At 42.4% G+C, this 21,638-nt stretch overlaps 1 protein-coding gene across 11 annotated transcripts in view; it reads right to left on the bottom strand.

The window, feature by feature from the left end:
• Window positions 1-1,927: 1,927 nt before the first annotated feature.
• The window catches only part of eps8a (EGFR pathway substrate 8a, signaling adaptor), a 30,733-nt gene continuing 11,022 nt past the window's right edge, over window positions 1,928-21,638 (bottom strand). For 2 of the 11 annotated variants that reach the window (XM_086270123.1, XM_086270125.1), the window contains exons 4-23: window positions 19,494-19,561; window positions 19,125-19,286; window positions 18,803-18,952; window positions 18,427-18,509; window positions 18,210-18,346; window positions 17,683-17,753; window positions 17,238-17,364; window positions 16,814-16,902; window positions 16,507-16,581; window positions 15,953-16,101; window positions 15,694-15,877; window positions 15,471-15,601; window positions 14,143-14,254; window positions 13,608-13,748; window positions 13,479-13,514; window positions 12,184-12,207; window positions 11,227-11,485; window positions 10,813-10,996; window positions 10,247-10,379; window positions 1,928-4,175 (exon numbers count right to left, since the gene is read on the bottom strand). In XM_086270123.1, the coding sequence (XP_086126249.1) occupies window positions 4,065-4,175; window positions 10,247-10,379; window positions 10,813-10,996; window positions 11,227-11,485; window positions 12,184-12,207; window positions 13,479-13,514; window positions 13,608-13,748; window positions 14,143-14,254; window positions 15,471-15,601; window positions 15,694-15,877; window positions 15,953-16,101; window positions 16,507-16,581; window positions 16,814-16,902; window positions 17,238-17,364; window positions 17,683-17,753; window positions 18,210-18,346; window positions 18,427-18,509; window positions 18,803-18,952; window positions 19,125-19,286; window positions 19,494-19,561 (2,426 nt within the window). In that variant the 3' untranslated portion in view covers window positions 1,928-4,064. Of the gene's footprint in view, window positions 7,013-10,246; window positions 10,380-10,812; window positions 10,997-11,226; window positions 11,486-12,183; window positions 12,208-13,478; window positions 13,515-13,607; window positions 13,749-14,142; window positions 14,255-15,470; window positions 15,602-15,693; window positions 15,878-15,952; window positions 16,102-16,506; window positions 16,582-16,813; window positions 16,903-17,237; window positions 17,365-17,682; window positions 17,754-18,209; window positions 18,347-18,426; window positions 18,510-18,802; window positions 18,953-19,124; window positions 19,287-19,493; window positions 19,562-21,638 lie in introns of all 11 variants that reach the window. The other 9 variants (XM_086270131.1, XM_086270128.1, XM_086270132.1 and 6 more) reach the window with 9 other exon arrangements.

The following is a 21,638-nucleotide window of genomic DNA, read 5'->3' as shown; positions in this document are numbered from 1 at the left end:
AACATAAACAAAGACAGAAAACTAAAAAGCAGTGACGTTTGTAGGGTTACTGAAGTTGGACTAGCTGGTATATAATGATGTGCTACGTGATGTACCTGGTAGCGACACGGCTATGTTAGCATAAACACAGTGAAGCTGGAGGCAGTGTTGGTCGAGTTACTTTAAAAAAGTAATCAGTAACTAATTACTGATTACTTCCCGCAAAAAGTAATCCCATTACTTTACTGATTACAAAAATAATTAGTTACTTAGTTACTTTTTAAAAACATGATTTACAACCTGAATAGGTAATAAAGCAATAGATCTTTCAGCCCAATTCTACACAGTGGGCCATTTATAGGGATACACCGTAATAAAATGGGAATGGTTGGTGATATTAAAGTCCTGTTTGTGGCAAACTCCTCAAGATGGGTGGTGACCATGGTGGCCATTTAGAAGTCGGCCATCTTGGATACAACTTTTGTTTTTTTTCCCAGTAGGAAGAGGGCCATGTGGCACATCAAAGTTATTGGTAATGACAAGAAAAACAATGGTGTGCTTGGTTTAACAGGGTCTAACCCTGTTAAACCAAGCACACCATTTTTAAGTACAGGTACTTAAAAAACGTAAGTACCTGTACGTTTTTTTACATAATCCATCATATAAAATGTAATGTAAAATGAAAAAGTCTGTTTTTAAAACTTGTTTTATTAGTTTTAATCTTTTAACTTTATGCATCAAGCAAAAATTTAATTATATGCAACATTCTCTGACTGGAAGAAATTTGTTGAACATTTAAACCTTTTTGCACATTCCAGCATATAAAATAAAATAGTTTTTTGTGTTTACACTCACTCTTTCAAATAGATGCGAGTAAAACACAGCAGAAAATAAAGAAAGTCAAAGACTCAGCGGTCCTGTTGCTCTATTTTCACCAGTATAGCAGGAGTGAGGCAGGCAGAGGTTTGCCCTGGTGCTGGTGTGTCGCAACGGTCAGTGGAAGGATCCGGGAGTTTCCCATTCTGTGGCAGCGTACTCTGTGCTTGCTCTGAAGTTTAGGGTGTTTTTCGCTGTAAAAAGTTTTCTTCACATGCAGTGAACAGCGGACGCTAATGTTTTTGTCACTTTTTACGGAATCAAACTCAAAGTAAGGTCAGTACTTCCACGCTTTAAACGCTGCACGGTCATACTCTCTCCCGCACTTGTCATATTATCCATTGTTGATCTGCACACAGCTGTTGCCACGAATGTCGCACTCGTTTACGTCATTCTCATGAGACACTCTCGCAAAAAAATAAATAAATCATGGCTTTAGTAACGCAGCGTGCTTACAGGAAAGTAACAGTAATCTAATTACCTTTTTTGCAATACAATCCCTTACTTTACTCATTACTTGAAAAAGTAATCGGATTACAGTTACGTTACTTGTAACACGTTACTGCCCATCTCTGGCTGGAGAATGAACGCTAACTTTTTTCCACTCGATAAAACTTAACGTGAGGGTTCCTGATGGTTGGGGACAAATGCAATCGCATTGGAGGATGCTGTAAATGGACCAAACTTCAGTCAGGAGAAGAACTGAGATAATCCATCCACAATACGAGGTTAGTCATTAATATACTGCAACAACACGGGAATAGAGCAGCTGCGAGAGAATTCATCATTAATGAATCAATGGAACGGAAGTGGAGGAAGCAAGAAGAATTAGTTGAGTAAAGTTTGACTTTTTTGAAAGTTTGAAAGTTTGACTGTTTTGTTTCGCTTAATCCAGTGCGCCTAATGGTCTGAAAAATACAGTATTTAAATAAAGAATGAATTTAAAATTTGAACTTTGCTGTGAAATGAATCTCTGAAAGAACGATGGCTCAGAAGCAGACGTGAAGATTACAGGGAAAAAAAAAAAAAAAAAAAAAAAAAAAAAGGCTCCATGATGACATTAAAAAAAAAATGCTTTTAGTAAATGTTTTATTGCAGAATGAGCAGATTTACATGGAAAAGGCACGAAGAAAACTATACACGTACAAATGAACTCTAACCTTTCCTCCTGATTGGCCTCTATACATCTGTTTGGGTAAAACTACACTACGTACACTTTTACTGTTCTCTCATTAGCAACAAGCAATTCTCCATAAACTGAACTACTCTGCTTTAATCATTATTTGTATTACAGTGCTGTGCTACAGTTCAGACAAAGACAAAACTTTCCTTCAGAAGATTAAGTGCATAAGTGGAAACAAAATCAATACAATCAATGCCACAGTGAGTACAGGCTCATTTCTGTACATTTCCTTTTCTATGAGCATTTACATCTTTCATTTACAGTGTTTTCAGGCTGCATGTTTTTACTTTATTTACTGCTCACTGATCTGAACATCTTCTGTTGTTGATTTTTGGCGGTAAATTCTCAAACAATAGCCAGTGTTCAAATAATGTCTGAGCGTGCTCGTGACCAGCACGAACCAATCCAGTCACAGCGGGAACCATCACACCCGTGACTGTTAGAGCACATCATCGCTTCAGTCCCAGTGGTCACCTCACTGATTGGGTTGGGTGGTTTTCAGAGTGATCAAAAAGGACAGATTTTTCACATTAAAAGCCTTTTAAGAAAACAGATTACACCCTTTTCAACTTTTAATGTGAAAGGTCTGGACTCCTTAGTGTGAGTCGTTATTGTGATCCAGTTCAAAATCAAGTCCATGTGAATGTGTGCGTGTAACCTTTAAAATGTGAACTTAAACCTGTGAACTTCCTGTCCCACAGGGGGCGCACTCGAGCTCATCCAGACAGAATGCAACTCTGTGGAGCTGAAGAACAAAAATGCTGATTTTTCTGGGGTAAAATTTTTTCTTTTCCATCAGGTTTTCGATAGAGTATACAGAGTTCAATTTGTAGATTTCCCCCCCCCCATTTTTTTCACGAGGAGGCTGATAGTAATGGCAATTACTAAACCTGAATATAGTCAGCAATCGCTGGCATCACATCACCTGCAGCTCGAACAGGTAAGATGACCAATGAGACAGAAACATGAGGCTACCTGTTGCTTTGGACGGGGCGTGATGAGTTCAGCTACATTCATTTTGTGTTTTTACCCTCAGAACAAAGTCAAAGAAAGACTTTCAGATCTGAGCCATTACAAACACCTCAGCTGCTTCGGCTTGTTTCATTGGTTGTTACCTCTGCCTGAAAAACAACAGCATTTTTATTCATGTGCAAAAATGCTGATTACCAAATATCATTTCCTTGTAAGAAATCTGATCACTCACTCTGTGACAGATGTTCTTCATAAGTTATTTCTATAAAGTTATGTGCATTTCATTTTGCTTCTAGTTTTAAAATAATCCGAGAAAATGAAATCCCATCAAATAACTCTCAAAAACATTTAAATGTATATTTATCAGTCTGTTAGCATAGATGATAGAATAATATTCATTTAGTGAATTTCATTTTTGTAACAAGCAGTCAGGCATGTCTAAAGTACCAGGCTCAGTTTTAGCCTCTCCGTGATCTCACTGTGCCCAGGCACAGAGGGAATAATCCACGTGTGCAGGGTCAATCCCTCTTTGGAAATAAAAACACAGGATCAGCACTTCCTGTTTGCTTTTAGCCTTTTCCACAATCTTAACTCAAAAGACATAAATCCTGAATGTCTCGGCTCCACGAGTCTTCTTAGAGTGCAGTGTGTTTACATCATTACATCATGAAACGCTCCTATGTGTGACCTGACCGCAGTGATGGAGCGGAGAGGACCGGGCGCGGCACTGATGTTAATACTGCGAGGCTTTGCTTTGGAAACGGTGAGCAAACAGCTTTTCACCAACTAAACGAGTCCCCAAAGTGTTCATGTGAACTCCAGGCAAACATGGCAGAATATTGTGTGTGTGGCAGTCCGGTGGGCGGTCGGTTTGTTTCTATGGAGATGAGCTGAGGAGTTCCTGTCTACGCCGCATGATCTCCACGAACGCCGCGCGGTCGGCCGCTGCCTGAGGATTGAGAGAGCAGCAGGCTGCGGTTTGAAAAAAAAGGATAAGGTACAGCAGAGGGAGGGAAGAGGAAGGGAGGAAGGAAGGAGAGGAGCTGGGTGGAGCTCAGTGGGCGCCGCCTTCATCGAAAGACTCCACCCCTGAATCACAGGTGCTGGCTGCCAGTTTCTCCTGCCGCCTCCTCATGATCTCCTGCAGCTCGGAGCCTGCACTCTTCTGGAGACGCAGACGAAACAGAGACATGAACAAACACTCATCAGGACACAAACGCACATTTGATCTCGGGAAACTCTCGAGCGCCGCCTCGTGAGACGAGCCCATTTAGACAGCCTGCCTGACTCACTGCAGTTTAGTTTTCCACCAATAATCACGCACTAAAACCACTTTGTTTTTGCTGAGCTTTACTGAAACAGAGTGTTCCTCTCCACAGATTACAGGTGGCCATCCAAGGGTAAAGGGAAATTTAAGAGAAAAAAAAAAATTCTCCATGAACTTGAAACGTCAGAAACTACGATGTAATTATAAACTTTTTTTCTTCAAGCTGATCTTAAGTTTGAATTTTGGTAATTATCCACAGCTTTTATTTACATCGGTCTGTTACCTTGGACAAACTACAAGCTCCTGCTTTCCCGGACCACCTCAGCCCGTTAGAGCGCCCCCGAAAGTCTCACCTCGACCTCTGAGCTTTTCAAGCAATAAATGTAAAATCTACTGAGCGTCAGTGCCGTCGCTTTAGAAGATTTTTTCGGCGCGTTGAGGTGAAATCTTCTGTCGGTCAGAGCCTAGCGGCGCCAGCTGGCTGCAGTTTGGTGTAAACTCAGCCTCGGGAAGCCTTTGGCGACTGCCAAGCTGCAAACAGCATGTGGATGAATGTGTCTACGGTGTGGTGTCAGGAAGCATGCTGGGTAACGGGATTTTCTGAAACTGGTGGCACAAACACCTGCTACACCAGAGTCTGTGTGTTCCCAGAGACGAGATGATCTGGAGCAGTTCGTTCACCGCAGGGAGAAAATATAGCGTTTGAGGCCGAAGTGCCGATATTTGTGCAACCAGCTGCAGGTGGAAAGAAGCTTGAGGTGTTCAGGTACGAGAAGTGATCAAAAAGATTACAGGAAGCAGCCAATTACAGGAAAAACCCTCATGCCACTGAAATTTAATCAGTTTGCTCTTCAGCGTCGTCTCATGTGCACCTCTGGACCTCTTCCAGATGTTTCCTGTTGTGACCTGTGAGTCCTCCTCAGAGCTCAAATGTCACATTCACATCTCATGTAACAACAGTTATACTAAATTAGCAAAATTGCATTTTTACTTTAGTTTAATGAGTTCAAACTATTTTCCCTTTTTGTTATATTTCAAAAGTCTATTTTCATATTTAGTGAACTAAAATGTTTTTTTCACATGTAGTTTTACTTTAATGAGCTTGCAAAAGGTCCAGAGGTGCAGAAGAAGATCTTACAGGCAGATTGAACAATTTTAGGCAAGTGTTTGGTTGACATCTGAAACTTTTTGGTCACTTTATTTAAAAAACTGTTTTAAAAACTGATCCAGGACCACAGACAGCTAATTTATACTTACCAGACGCTTCAGTATTACAGGTGCTTTCACAGGTATGTCGCCACTTTACTTATCTAAGATGGTATTTCAAACCATTCAGCATGGTCCATGTCTAGATTGTGGGTTCAGCAGCTGATCTGAATCTGGATGTTTTCAGTGTTCGTTTCTTTATAAAGGACAAACTAACAACAGTAGATATTAAATCTAAATTAAGTGTGTTTAAAAAATAAAAATATGAGCTAAAACTAACAATTGATGTGTTGGAGAAAGTCCTGAAACCCAGATCCGTACATGGAAAATGTGTTTGCACATTTTACCAAAAGAAGGTGAAAATTACTACACATCCAGGTTTCTATGGGAGGGTGGGGCTGTGAGTTAGCAACAGGTGAGGGTCAGAGGTCAACAGGAAGGGCATTGTTTGGGAGCTGCTTCATTCAGGGAGATTAAGAAGGACTTTGTGCACAGCCACAGCAGGAAGCCTAATGCTGACTACCTTAAAAATGCTGCTACACATGAAACATCTGGAGCCTCGTTCTGATGGCCAGATTCAGGAATTCTGAGAAAAGAAACTAGTCTGGAGTCCTGTGTCGATACGAACAAATCCTCCGGTGCAACCGGTCAATGTTGGTCTTCATCTGTGGGCTAATTATAGACTATAAATCCAAAAGGGCCAGGTAAAGAGAGCTGACGGGAAAGTTCTGTTAGATGAAAAACTCCCCAATATCAACAATCCAAATTCAAAAAAGTTTAACGCACTAAGACTCATTTAAGACTTGTTCCCCTCAAAATCAAGACCAACTAGTCCTAAGCTTGGAATACTTTTCCTAAGTTGAGAACAACAAGTCCGAAAGAAGCAGCAGTTGCTGCAGCATCTTGGGCCTTTTTGGCTTCTAAGTCATGTCACTAATTAAGAGAAACAGGAGTCCAACAATCTAAATTCAAAACCTTCCAAACTCGCCAACAGTCCCAAACCTATGGCCACATCAAGACCAGCAAGGCCAAGTCAAGAAGAAGAGCAAGACACAATAATGGTAAATGTTGATTCAATTTTTGTTGTTGAACTTAAAGTGGTTTATTGACCATGATCCCTAACCCAAAAAAGGGCCAACAATCCAAAAGTAAGACAGGTAAGTCCCAGTTAAGACCCCTCAAACATGCGCCTCACGCCAGGATGAACAAGTCTCGCGTTCGCCTGACATCTTCTGACCAAGTTTAAAAAAAAAAAAAAAAATTAGTACTAACAGATACTGGAACATGTTGGTACCCAAAGAGGAAATAAAATTAAGGGTTTACTTGAATCGCATTAAGTATCTTAATTTTGTCATGAGTCATGGAGGACCTCCTGTTGAATACCACAGCATGTAAAACCCCATGAGTCCTCCATCTCATGCAGTTTCCTTAAATCTGGCCAACAGAATGAAGCTGCATTTACATGAACACGATACCTTTAATGAGTGTGGTAACAGAATCAGAAGATCAAAGGAGGCTCAGAAGAAAACCTGCAGGTGGGAAACAGACACCAGAACACCAGACCTTGCCAGAGTTTGGCGACAGAAAGCTTAAAGACAGAAAAGATCGTGAAGAGGCCTCCAGCTTCCAGACACAAACACATGGCAGCGAACAGATTACAGAGATTACAATCTCTGACCCCTCAGATTATCTGACAACGTCAAGATCAGGATCATAAGTGCTGCTGTTGTCTACAAATAAAACGCTTCCCTTTAAAGAAGTTTAGATTTTATTACAGGAAGTGATCCGATTTGTATTCCAGCACAAAACGTTTTAATAATAATAATAATAATAATAATAATAACTAGAAAGTGCATTTTCTGAAGAAACTGCAGTGTGAATGCTTGAATCTGAATGTATGCACTGAAATGAATTAATTGCTGAATTTTGAGTTAAAAATATTGAATGAGATTAAAAAAAAACAAAAAAAAAAAAACGAATTTAACCTGAAAACAAAGGTGCTGAACTGCTAAAAGCTGAAGGTTACACAGAAGAAGGAGTTGGAAAAAAACTGAAAATGTTTTAAATGTAAATTAGAAAACCCTAAGAAATGAGAAAAGAACATTTAGAGTCAGAAAACATCTGAATGAATATTAAAAGTTCATATTCTTTGAATCACTGAATGACTAAAATGTGATCCCTCCACTTGGATCCACACAGTTTTAAAAAATTTAAAAGTCTGAGCTTTGAAAGACACGGTGTTGGAAAGAGAACAACGATGGCGACGTTTTGAGGGTAAAATGATGGCTTTAACACTGTGGACACAGCAGCAGTTGAAAGAGAAGTGTTTAAGATGAATCTTGGCAGAGTGAGAGAGAGCTCGTTAAGCAGGCAGGTGTGAGCCTGGTTGCTATAGTGACTGCACCCAGTGGCTCCATACACATGACACAGACATGCACCTCACTTTTGCTGCTTAAAATGAACAGAAAAGTCAGGCCGAAACAAATCGTTCCCAAATGAAAAGTAAAAGTCGTATTGACGAAATTCTTTCACCGTGAGCGACAGCAGCTTCTAGTCTACTGAATTCTCAGTTTTCATGCCTGTGGAGTTTATTATATGGACGTGGTGACAGTGGAAAGACACCATGCTCTTCTGATTTTCAAACGAACCTTCTGAGCCATTTTAACATTAGAGTCTATGGAAGAGTTGGAGGGAGGAGGCTGTGCATTGGTGACATTTACGAAAGAACCATAACACCTAGGACAATAGTAAACACATTGGATGAAAGAGGACAGCGATGGCTACGTTTTGAGGGTAAAATCATACCTGTAGAGCAAACGCTGCGGACACAGCAGCAGTTTTAAAAAAGATTTTAAGATTAATTATTTTGCTCCTCTCACTCTAGCAGTTGAGCTGCCTCACTCTAGCCCCAACATTCCGTCCCATACACACCCATTATAAACTCTGAAACGGGTGAAAAAACATCATGAAACTTAAACTGGAACTGAAGAAAAAGTATAATAGATATTGAAAAGATAAATACAAGTTGAATAGTTGAATGTCTTGTCTTCGTTTTAAAGTTTGAATGGTGGCTCTATGTGAACGTATGTTGAAGTAGTAAGAGTTTAAAAATGAGTAAGTTGAATGAGAATTTGAAGGGTCTCCCCATTGAAATACATGGGAAATTTTTGTTGAATAAAGTTGAATAAAATTAAAAATATAAATGTTAAAAATGAGAAAAATACAAGCAATCATGTCCAAAAGAATAGGAATCTAATGGTGTTTGAATGGTTTTTCTAAGTTGAACGGTTTTGAAGGAGTAGGCTTTCAAAAAACGTACGGAATAGATAATAAAATATTATAATAATAAAGATTACAACAACAATACTGTGAATGCTTTTCAAGCATTCACACTAATAATAATAATCCTCAGCATTGAGGTGTCTGTTAACACCAACAGCCTGTTGGCTCCCTCTGGTGGTCAAACTCAGCGACTTAGCCCTCTTTCATTTTCACTAACTTCAGTAATCAGTTAAATCGGCGCTGACATGTCAGATACTCAGATTGTTTTGTCTCCGTTTCCTGCTGCACGCGTTTGTCTGATGAACCAATCAGCTGTCAGGAAGCTTGGCCTCAACTAACAACACGATCTGATAAAATGCAGTAATAAAACCACACTGACAGACACTAAAGTGAACAATAACACGATTTCACCATCAAAGATTCATTTGTGAAAACTAATCTGTCCTAATACAGAACGTTTGTGTCAATGATCCTTTAATCTAAGAACATAATCATGATGAGGATGTCTCTAAGGAAGCTGTTTAAACTCAATAAAGGCAGGAAGTACAGGTCAAAATTCATTTTTAGATTATTTGAAACTTAAAGTTGTAGTTTGTCAGTTTTATTCTTTTAATATTCAAACTTTATTCGTTAAATATTGTGGCTCCACCATTAGATTCATGGGATGCATGGGACTGACGCTTCTGTAAAGTATTATGGATGTATAATACAGTTATTATTGTAATGCAATCTTAAGCTATTTGCAGTTCATCTCCTTTAGTCCTTAAAGAAAAAGTTAAATCCTTTTAATAAAATGTGTAAAGTCTAATTATTATTCTTCAAAAAGCTGAAATATAAAAAAAAAAAATAAAAAAAATTACCCAGACTTTTTAAATAGTCAAAAGTCGGTTTTGTTTTTGATAAAAAAAAAAAAAAATCTTGTCCTGAACATGAAATTAAAATAAATACATCAATTAATTAAAATAAAATAATAATGAACGTGACTATATTTTCAGGATATTAGAACAGGCTAACTTTTCATTTTATTGGGTGTAAAATATTACTGTTCAAATAAGTATGAACTCATTAGTGAAATATAAAGATTATGAAACCTAAGACCATTTTAACTTCAGCGTTTAAATTATGCTTCCTGTTTTATAAGAATATATCCTACATTATGACTGCCTCATTCTCTAAATACACAAACTTTACTCTGAAAATATATTTTAAATACGTTTGTATTTAATTAAAATGTTTTTGCTGTTCTTGAAGATTTGAAGTATGAGGTTTGATTACTGTAGTTTTATTTCTAAAATATTCCAGCTTTAATCAAACCAAACCTTTATTTTGAAATACTGCACACATTTCCTCAGAGTGACTTCCTGTCTCTGTTGCTTTCCTGCAGTTACTGACATTTCTGCTTCCTTTACTTAAAATCAGACTGATTATAATGAATAGGAATAAATCTGATGGTGACGTCGGGTCTGAGCAGTGACACCCACCTCGAGCGCCGCCTTCTGCACGGTGACCTGACTGAAGACTCGGGCGCCGTCGTCAGGACAAACCGTCCTCAGCTCCTCCTTGTTGAGCGAGAAGAGCTGAGCGCCAGTGAGCACGCCGAGGCTGGTGATGGTGCTACACACACACACACACACACACACACACACACACCATTATAGCCTCTCCAATTATGTCCCCCTTTCCTTTTACAGTTTGTGGTTACACACTACAATCATGAGATGGTTAAAAATGATGACGGGTAAAGAAAGTGACATCATTTTATTTATATGACCCGCTTTGAAGCATGAAAGTCACACTGTGGATTATTTTACTTTGAAAAACTGTCATTAAAGCTTCCAGAAGTGAACGTTTCCTGTTCTTGGTCATAAATCTAAACGTTTTAGTCACATGACTGTCAGGAACATGCCTGATTGGTCACATTCAGACTTGACTCTCAGACTTGAGTCCAGTTTGTGTTTTTCTGGTTTCCTTCCTACTCTAAACACAGGTTTAAACTTTAGGATCAACTGAGCGTGTGGGTCAGTGCGGGTTAAAGCAGCAGACTTACACGGGGCTGAAGCCTTTGGCCTCCAACCATGCTTTGACCTCTTCTGGTGTCGAGTCATACGTGATGCTGACCGACGGCGTGCTGCCACTGCGGGCGGGACCCTGAAACTTCTTCTGGGCGCTGCGACCGAGCGTCAGCCTGTGCATCAGCTCGTCCTGGACCTCCTCCATGTTCGACTTCCTTCCTATGGACAGAAACACAAACAGGGTTACCTGTACCATGTCACCTGCCTCTGATGGTCTGGATTCTTTAAGTAGAAACATTTATTCAGCAAGTCTGAATATTAAAAGTATTCAAACTGATCACGGTTTGATTTTCTGAACTTTATTTAAAAAAGATGGGATTGTTTGTGTTTTTAGTCTAAAACAGGTGTTGGGGCTGAACAGCTGGATCAGCAGGTGTTTCTGGACTTACGGCTGCCAGCGGCAACAGCAGGTTTCTGGCTGTTTTGCTCCCTCATGGCGACACTGCCCATGTCGCTGGACGCGTTGCTGTTCTGTCGGCTGACTGTGCTGCTGCCGGCGGCCAGCTTTGTGGGCTCGGCGGCCGGAGGAGGCAGTGGCGGCGTGGGGACCCTGGCGGGGGCTGGAGCAGGAGGAACCGGTGCGGGGGCTGGGGGCATTGGCGTGGCAACGGGTTGGCTGGGGACAAACTCTGTCCTTGTGGTCTGTTTCTGCAGGATACAGATGAGTTTTTCAGTGTACAGTTGAGTGTACAGGTGAGCATGTCTGTTCATCTCCAGCTCCATGTTTTACTCATGACTCCTCAAGAGCAGCTTTGCATGATTCACAGTTCAAAATAATCCTCATTTATCTTATTCAGCGCATTAGCTGCAGCTCCTCCCTAAAAGCCTGCTTTCTTCTTATTGGCCGACTCCTGGAAGCCTGCAGAGGGGCGGCACATATTGTTTTCAGCTGTCTGTATAAAATAAATTGGATTTCTACCTCAGGAACTTTAAATTGAGCTCGCAATGAATCATTTTCCACATGCCATCAGGTCAACTTTGGGGGCGGGGCTTGCAGCGCTGAATATTCCTGATTGGTCAAGCCCTTCAGGTAATTTTAAGCCACCAGTATCTGCAGCAGCTTTTAAAACATTTTAAAGCACAGCCTCTACTTTCTCATCAGTCAGATTTTTCAGGGTCAGGGTTTAGGCTTCCTGCAGTCAGGGTTTTCCGACCCTCTGCTGGAACTTCAGGTGGTGTAAAAAAATTTTAAAAAAGGACCTGGACTAATGACGAGACACCTCTGTGAACAAAGAAAAACTGTTTTGATCTTTGAAATATCTAAAGCGGTGGAGTCTGTTCAGAGCTGGAGGCGAGCAGAGTGCTTCCCTCGAAACAGCAACAATCAGAGTCTCAGTGGTGTTTACCTCGTTAAGCTCTCCCAGTAATTGCTGCCAACAAGAAATGAGACAGATGATGGCGATGAGACGATGAATCAACATGTGTAACTCACTGCAAACTGAACCAGGGTCTGTGAGGAGCCACTACTGGTCACTGACCTGATCCTAGAAAACCTCTTAAAGGGACAGCCCACTGCTTTATTTTAGCCTTGCTCAGACAACAGCAGCACCAACAGTAAATGTTTATTCAGCGATCTACAGCAGCGCCACGAAGAACCGAAGAGAAACGTCACTGAGTTTCTGTCGGCTTTGGCATTTTACACTGAAAACCTCCACAGGAAGTAAAGTATTAAAGATAATCCATCACAATTGTAATCCGTTAAACCACAGAAATTCCACCTTTAAAGATCAGCACGTTTACCCTTTTAGAATATAAGTAAAAATAAACTGAAATAAACTAAGGTTTAAAAATGTATTATCAACATTTCATATTATACTATAAATAATAATAATACTACAGTGGTCCCTCACTATAATGGAGTTCAAATACAAAACAGCATTTTGTGCAATTTTGCATTCTTTTTTCTTTTTTTAACAGCGCATTGTGTTCTACATCCTGATTGACAATGATTGGCTGTAGACCAATCAATCTCGTGCCGTGTCTCCTGTACAATGCAGAATGCGTTCAGCATGTCAAATTTACAAATTACAAATTTTCAAATCTTCGATTGCTAGCAGTGTGATCTGGAGTGCTGTATTGTATGTTTTCTCCCCAACAAACACAACAATGTCAACAAAACATTTTGTACTGTCAGAGGCAACCATGGGTGCCTTTGGTTTCATTCTATAATATTGGACTTATTTTTCTACGAAGGTTTGAAGAGTGTTTAAACAAGAGAGAAAAGTGTGAAAATGTTCATGCCTGTCTGAGAAAAGTGTGTAGTGAGGGGTTTTACAGCCTTAAAACATCTATAATAATTGTAAAAAATAAAGTTGGCTACTTCATGGATTTCACCCATCACGGGTCATTTTTAGAAAGTAATAATAATAATAATAACAATAACAACAACAAGTAGTAGTAGATATTAGAACAATAAGTAAAATGTCCTTGGAGCTATGACGGAGCTCTGGGTCCTCCTGGTCCAGTCCACAGGACTGAGAGGAAAAACAGCTTTAATCTCTCTCTCAGCTGAGAGTCATTTCATAATTTAAAGGTAACCAGATTCGCTCAAATGTGACACTGTCCCTTTAAGATCACAGCAAATCAAACGCAGGAAGTGGAAACTACAGCGAGCTAGAAACACACACCCAGCTCGTCCTACCTTGAACAACTCAAACTCCCTCCTTGGCATCATAAGCTGATGATTGATCATAAAGACAGAACATGAATTGAGGTGACTGAGATGGGACAGGAAGTGAGCCGCTGCGGTGAGCGTCAGAGCGTGCGTTACCTGGACGGTGTGGCTGTAGATGGGCTCTCCTCGGCTGGTCATGTCCACCGCTTTGGTGATCTCCAGGATGTTGTTTGGCACGTAGCCCGTTGCACCGCAGCCGTTACGAACCTTCCACCACTGCTTCCTGTCGTCCAGCACCTGCCAGGCAAGAGTCAGGGATTACTTCACTCAGTCTCCCCCTCCTCCTCACTTCCTGCTGCGTATTTTCTGTTCCCATAGAGATGGGCATGTTTAATATGACATGAAGTCAATGTCTACACATTAAAGCTCTGAACACTCAGTTTATCTCAGTTTTTTATACTCTTGGATCGCTTTGATGTCATCTTAGACACAGAAGCCCCACCTACCAGCTTTTAAAACCTTCTCCAGCCAATCAGAAGAGACCTGTTTTTAGGGGAAGGCACTTTCAGAGAGGAGGGGCCACACTAAGGTCTAGTATCAGCTACATGAGGATTATTCTGAACTGTGAATCATGCAAAGCTACTCAGAGTCCAGGAATAAACCACGAGCAGAAGAAAACTAATATGATTACCTCAACCACCTCGTCTTTAAGCACCGACAGCTCTGTGTTGTTCCTCCCCACAAAGTCGTACTTCGATTTGGCAAACATTTTGGGCTGCCCTCTGCCATCAGCGTCGAAGCCTCTGAAACACACCAACAAGGAAGACTTCAGTCCAAAAAAGAAAGAGGACCCGAAGCAGCACAGCAGCTCCACAGGGCCAAACACCGAACTTTAAAGGTAGATCAGTCTCCGAGGAGGAACATCAGGTCAAACAAAAACCTCTTCTCACTTTAAGTCTGATCGGTTTGGATCTGACGCCATGACGCTGCTGAACATCGTAAAAATGCGATGACATAAACTAAACGGCTGCAGCCGTGGAGAAATGTCCCACCGACAGATCAGAGGAGCGTCAGCCAGAAGAAGACAAAGATCATAGCGAGCGAAGAAGAAAACCAGCAACAAAAAAAACAATCAGCAGCAGGAGGACAAACAGGAAGTGACAGAAGATTTATCAATATTTTAGCTGATTAAAGTTTACTGATCAATGATTATATTTCCTCACCTCTGTTTTATATTCAAATATAAATGAAATGTTCTGACGTTGATAATTAAACTGAGTCACATTCAGTAACACTTCATTAATGCATGTATTATTTTCAAAACATTTACTCAACGTTAACGCCATAACTGCATTAATGCGGCAAATCTATGTTTGCTCATTAACGCGGATCGCCCCGTGTGAGGGCTGCATAGAATCAATGCGTTAGTTCGTTAAGGCGGGTCGCTCGTTAACGCATTAGCGCCGTGAAGCCCCTTGCACGGGGCGATCCGTGTTAACTCGCTAACGGAGATTTGCTGCGTTAATGCGGTTATGGCGTTAACTGTAACGAGATTAACGCTGACAGTGCTAGTATATTTATATTCATTTATTATGAAATCTTATTAATTATTCTATTTGAGCATGCATAAATATTTGAATAATAATTATTATTGTTATGATGTTGATGAAGAAGAAAAAAAGGAAAATTAGATTGAATTCTTTCTTAATTCTGGTTTGTTATATTTTCTTTGTTTACATACGTAGTTGTTTAACCATTTATTACTTTTGAAATATCTTCATTTGAATTTTTATAATGAATTTCTATTTACTGTTTTCTTTATTCGCTCATGTTTGAACTTCCTCTTTTCTTTAGTTAATTTTTTAGAAATTTTGTTTTTAGTTCATCTAATCATTGTTGATTGTTGTGTGATTTTTCTTTATTCTGCTGTATTGATTTTGCCCCTCCCAGGCCTCCGTAGAGCAGAGCAAGCACAGCAGTGGGATCAGTTCTCCAGGGCGTCATGTGACCTGCAGTTACCGGTCTACACGGCGGCTGGCGGCGTGTTTGAAAGCAGCCACGGCCGTGTCCTGATCCAGGATCTGCATGCGTTTGTAGGAGGTGTTGGTGAAGGCATACCCGTCAGCAGGGGAGAACCTCTGCAGCGCCACCTGCAGCAGAAACAGAAATCACACCACGAGTGAGTACCGCGTCAGCGAGAGAAAAGCTTAACTCAGAGCCACTTTCACATCCCGCCCCTTACCTCCTGAGCCACCCACGGCCTTGGGTCCTCCGGTCTCTGCAGGTTGGCGTTAGCGAGGCTTTCAGCAAGCTGAGCGAGCTCCTGCTCACGACTCGGGGTTGTCGCCGGCAACGCAGGTGGTTCCCAACCATCACGAAACCTCAGAACACACGGCGGGAAGTAGTGGTCCTTCGGCCACTCCAGCCTTTAGGAGACCAAGATGTTGATCAGTCAACCAATTAAATCAGTCGACTGATACATCGGTTACTTCCTGTCTGACCTGCTCTTTGTCCATCCGTCTCCCAGGGCAACCCACAAGTGTCTCTCCTCCGCCGTCCCCGAGGCGTGAAGGAAGTCGATGGCGTCTCTGGTCAGCAGAGGAATGACAACGCTACGAGCCAGATCAACGCTGCCCGAAGCCTGGATCACCTGAGCGGAAGGAGGAGGAGGGTGTGACAATAAAAACTTTTTACTTACATTTACAACACTGTTTGGGGTTGTCTTAGGTGTAGCTGCTCTGGTGTTCCACCTGAAGGTCTGAGGGTGGAACTGAGACTGGAACCTGAGATTCAAGGTTGGAGCAGCAGTTGTGATATGTGACGGTGTTTGTGGACCAGCCATCACACTGATCTTAGGTCTCGAGTCCCTCATGCTCCTCCTCCATGTCAGGGGTTTGATGGGAGGAGAGATTCTGCCTCTCAGCTAAAGGATGGATGGATGGATGATAGGTGGAGCCTCTATCTTTCTTTAGTTCTTAAGGATTTATTCCAGCTCCATGCCTGAAGTCAGAGCACATACAGGAAGTAGCTGTGTGAGGCGCTAACGCTGACTTACCATCTTTAGTGGTGTGAACAGGAAGTGGACCAGCTCCACGGCACTCGGGTTTTGGATGTGGTCCTTCAGCTTCCCCTGCAGACGGAGCACAGAGAGCTCATGAGGCAAGAAGCAGGTTCATCACCAACGAAACTATTCAGTCAGTCTGACAATAAATAATCAATACATTTAACCTGCGCAAGAGAAAACACGGACAAAAGATTCATTTATGATCAGCGAGTTTTATATCAGCAAATAAACTGTGAGAGGAGGGAGGAAGGAGGAGGGAAGGGGAGGAGGAGGAAGAGAAAGAGGAGGTAGGAGGTACCAGCTGGTTGAAGGCATGCTTGAACTTCTGCAGACAGTCGACAAACTCGTCTTCGCTCGGAGGTTTGGAGCGCAGCGTCAGGACGCCCTCTGGTGGACACAGAACATGACAGAGGTCAGTTTGTTTAACTGAGGTCAGTCACAGGTCACATGATTCAGAGGAGGGAGGAATGATAGGTGTTCCTGTCACTCACACTAATTTATTAAAACAGTTTGGAAATAAATCAATAAATGTATTGTTGAGGAACGCAGTGATTCAGAAATCTGAAGCAGCCTAATGGGAAACAGCTGCCAGCGAGCTGATCTCTGATCAGCACATCCCTCACTCTGGTTTCAGCAGGATCTGTCTATGTGGACAGTACTGTATTGTAGTATCAGCACTTTTACTGCATATTTTGATTGGTGTGGCTCTGCTGCCTTCTCACCTCCGGGGCTTTTCTTCTTGCCCTTCTTGTTCTTCTTCCTCTTGGAGAGCTCACCGAAGGCCTCGGCAGCCTTCTGAAGTTTGGTGACGAAAAACTCAATGTCATCCAGGATGTGGTTCAGGATTTGCTGCGAAAAGGAGAAGCTGTGCTCAGGATCTTTTAATATTTGATTCACCTTCACGGTGGCTTGCAGGTTTCCTGTATGCGTTATTTAATGATTAAACCTGAACAACAGCGCAGCGTTAAGCGCTCTCAGCTCCCTTATGTAAGCAGATTTGCTCTCCAAAGCTTCCAAACTCTGATTATGCTTGAATGAAGCAGCCTTCTTCAATCGGCTTAAATCTTCTATTGTGCCACAACCCCGGGCCGACCTCAGATTCAAGTTTAGCTCCTCCAGCTGCTCTCAGATCAGCCTTGAAACCCCACCCACACATGGGACACTCACCACATCGCGATCTACGCGAGCTGCCGTCATCTCCACCGGCCCATTGTCCTGCGACAGCCGTCTATCGTCTGCTGCAGAAGGGAGAAAGCGCATGTGTGAGGAAAACGTAACACCCGATTCATGAGAAAACATTAAAGTGTGACTGAAAACCAACACAGACATTTTTATTGCTACGTCCTATCACCCATATCAGTTCCACACAGAGTCACATCACAGTAAATCCTCAAAGAAATAAAAAGCAGAATGATTCATCTGAATAAACTTTACCTGCAGCCTTTGTATTAAAAAAACAAAACAAAACTCAGTATTTGTTGCTTTCACTGTCAAAAAGAAAACAAAAGAACAAAACAAAAACAAAACCCATGTGAGCTTGAAGCAGCTGGTCAGAGATAATCCCAAATACTCTGCGAAACAAGCCGCTTAAACTCCTCCCACTTTAACCCAAATTTCTTCTGACTGGCTGTCCCTCACAACCAGAAGGTTTGAACCGCAGGTGACTGGGGCTTCTAGCAAGTGACATAACTCACCCTCGTACTGCTCATTGGTCCATGCCGACCAGGCTGCTGCACGACTCTTTACGTCCACCAGATCAGGTGACGGTGGCGGCTGGGGGGCAGGAGCGGAAGGGGGAGGGGGGATAATGCCATCGCTCTTCAGGATCATCCTGCAGACAGACAGATCAGCCAATCAGCTTCTAGGATGAGAAACTGGGCTTAGTAACCCTCAGAGTGTCTCAGCTCTTACTTCAGGGTCTCCGGCCGTTTTTTCACTTTGCTTCCTTTGGCATCCATCATGGCACTTTCTACGTCCGCTTGGATCAGATTTGCCTATCAGAGAAAGAACATAGATCATTAAGTTGTTCATCAGGATGAAACACATTTATAACGTGACATCTGACTCTGTCCAAACAGGCCGGTATTGTTGGAGTCCCACAGGGCTCTGCCCTCGGTCCTTTGCCGTTTACATCAAAGCTGAATTTTAATCAAAGTTTTCATTTACTAGCAGCAAACAGGTTTCACAGCAAACTCCTTCATCACACAGTAAAGTCAACTTTAAAGTGTTTTAGGACTTTTGGCCCTCAGGGCTAGCTTAGTGTCTTGCCCAATCAGAGGCTGTTTACTTTGATTTCGTCGCACTGGAACAGGTGGAGGTCGGGTTTGACCTGACCCGGCTCTTTGCAGATCAGAGCCAGGATGGAGTCGTAGCTGCAGGCGTTCATCACGGCCTGGCAGTGCTGGATCGAGCCAATCTGGAAGTTCTCCAGCTCGTTCTGAAGGAGAAAAACCCACAAGTCAAAGTCGGAGTGGGTCACACTGAGCTTAAAGCTGAGGACACACTGAGAATCAGTGTTCTTTTTTTGCCTTTTGTAATTAAAACAAACAAACAACCCCCCCCCCCCACAAAAAACAAAACCAAAAATAAATCCTTGTTTTTAGCCTCACCTTTGTTCCTAAGTCGATGAGGCTCACCATCTTCTCCTCCACCTGCAGCAGCATCTCCTGTGTCCACACTTTCCCTTTAGCATCGAGCAGACGGAGGCGTCTGATGCCGTCATCCACCGTGATCATCCCGTCTTTGCGGTCCAGCACAAACGTGGTCAGGTGCTGAACAGACAGATTTAGAGTAACGGCAGGAAACTGAACATCAGCAGGACAACAGGAGCTTCAAGCGATCACAGTCACAAACAAAACAGCTTATGTTTTTTATAATTTAAGTGGTGATTTTTGGTCACTTTGTATGTGAAAACCTTAAATTTGAACACGTTTGGTTTGATAAAATGCAAGGCAAGAGGAGCAGGCGTGAGCACCAACCTCCACATGATACTGCGATGTGTCTGTCAGGCTGTTGATGCTGGTTTTGGTGTAATGTTTCCTTTGTTCTGTTAAAAAGAACAGAGAAAAACTCTTATTCTGGACTGTGAATATCATGTTTATGTCTCCCTAAAGTCCCCCTGGGAACCTGACTGTGTTCATATTTCATGACTGAAGCTGGAAATTAGCATTCAGCTTTGATTTTATGGACTCAGAGAAGGCTTGAGGAAACTGTAATGAGAAGATGGTTTTATGCTGCTCCAATGACCTATAAGTGACACTAAAGCAACACACATGACGATGCTCTGAATTAAGCAGAGAAGAAGAGTGAACCTGGACATGTGATGGATTAAAGGTGGTGTTTGCAGGAGGACGTCAGTAATTCAGCTGCTTCAGAGCCCCTCCGGAAGGAGGTGACAGATGTTATCAGCTGTGATGGGAACAAAGAGGCCGCTGAGAGCCGCAGATAAGAGCCAAATCTGCATCGTCACCATTATCTCCACCTGGCAGGAGGACCGGCACACAGCTGCTCACAAATCAGCGGCAAAGCAGCAGAACAACAGCCAACAGCGACGTCCTTGCTAGAGTCCATGTGTCGTTTCAGTTTTTAAACAAACTCATTCACATGTGCACCAACAGGTAATGGTTTCACAGATTACCCATGATGCTCCTCTCCACCAAGCGCCAGGACGTTTGGCTTTTATTTGTGTGAAAACAAAAACAGCATTGAATCCTTCAGCTCTCATCACAGAGGAACGACCTGAGCTCAGGCTGGAGCTTCTTCTTCACTTGAATAAATTTCCTGTTCACACACGGAGGAGGGATCACATGAAAGTTTTGCCTTAAAGTCCAGCTGTGTGTTTGCGCGTTTTGGACTTCCTGCAGGTTAGAGGGCGGGGCTAACTGGGTTTGTTGAGACTGTGAGGGACGCCATTCCGTCATTGGTCCCAGGAAATGTTAAAGTGACCTATGTGATCAAAACCGTTGTTTAATCTTGGTTACATGATCAAACACAGTGCTGACGTCTCTTTGGTGACCTGAAGCCTCCTCGGACATGGGCAGCAACTCCAAACAGCCCCTGGGCGACTGACAGGGATCAGAGCGAATTAGCAAAATAAACCTGGCAATGAAATCCTGAGCAGAGCTGAAAGTTCAAAAGTTTGGAGAACAGCAGCCGACTTTTATCCCACGAATGACCCGAGCAGCCAGAGTAACCAGATCCTACATCACTGAAAACATGTCTCAGAGGAAACACTGAGCCTCTGACGAGGTTAACCCTCAGCCGTCCAAATCCTGGTTGGAGTCTCTGGACACTGCAGATCTTCCTTCTGCCTCAGACACGGCAGAAAGTTTCAGCAGGAATCGTTCCTGCAGTGAGAACATTCACACACACAGCAGCTCCATAATCCTGCAGCTCCTGATCACATCACATTTACCTCACACTCAGCCTTAACTCAGCGCCTCCAACTGAAGTTTATATCAACAGTAGGCCCGCTGGACAGCTGTGGTAAATGTCAATGTGAGCATAAAATTTGATTTCCTGCTGATGAACTGAGGAGGCCTCAGTCAATGGCTGAAGAGTCTAAAGCTGGAGGTCTGAACTTCAGTCACATGTTCACTGAGGTAAAGTTCACTGTGACGGAGATCATAGGAGATAGAGACCAGGAGCTACTGCACACGTGTTCACAGTAAGACCTGAGGGCTAGCTCACACGAATCAAACATCTGTCCCATTACAGATGTTTGACAACACGAGTCGTACCCCCGAGTTTGGACTTCAAACCTCTGTCTGAAGATAATCGATGCTTCACAAGAAACATCGACTCTGCAAACACGTAACGCCCAAACGAGGCAAAACACGACACACACACACACACTTTCATATCTTGGTGGGAACATCTAATTGACTTACCCTAACCATCAAAAATGAATGCCTAATCCTAACCATAGCCTAACTGTAACTTTCACACTAAAACCACATTTTGAGTCTCAAAATGCCTTCAATCTCATGGGGACAGCCTTTTGTTGCCATAACGGACTGTTGGCCCCCCCAAAAATAGTAAAATTCCAAGTTTTGGTCCTCACAAAGATATGTAAACGTGGTACACACACACACACACACACACACACACACACACACACACAC

Source organism: Aulonocara sp. 'chitande type north' Nkhata Bay, linkage group LG17 (genome assembly GCF_057382095.1).
Source record: "Aulonocara sp. 'chitande type north' Nkhata Bay isolate Kocher_YH1m ecotype deep benthic linkage group LG17, A_spYH_male_GT1.1, whole genome shotgun sequence".
Taxonomy (NCBI): Eukaryota; Metazoa; Chordata; class Actinopteri; order Cichliformes; family Cichlidae; genus Aulonocara; species Aulonocara sp. 'chitande type north' Nkhata Bay.
The sequence above is the reverse complement of the archived record's forward strand: the minus strand, read 5'-3'. Positions and strand labels throughout refer to the sequence as shown.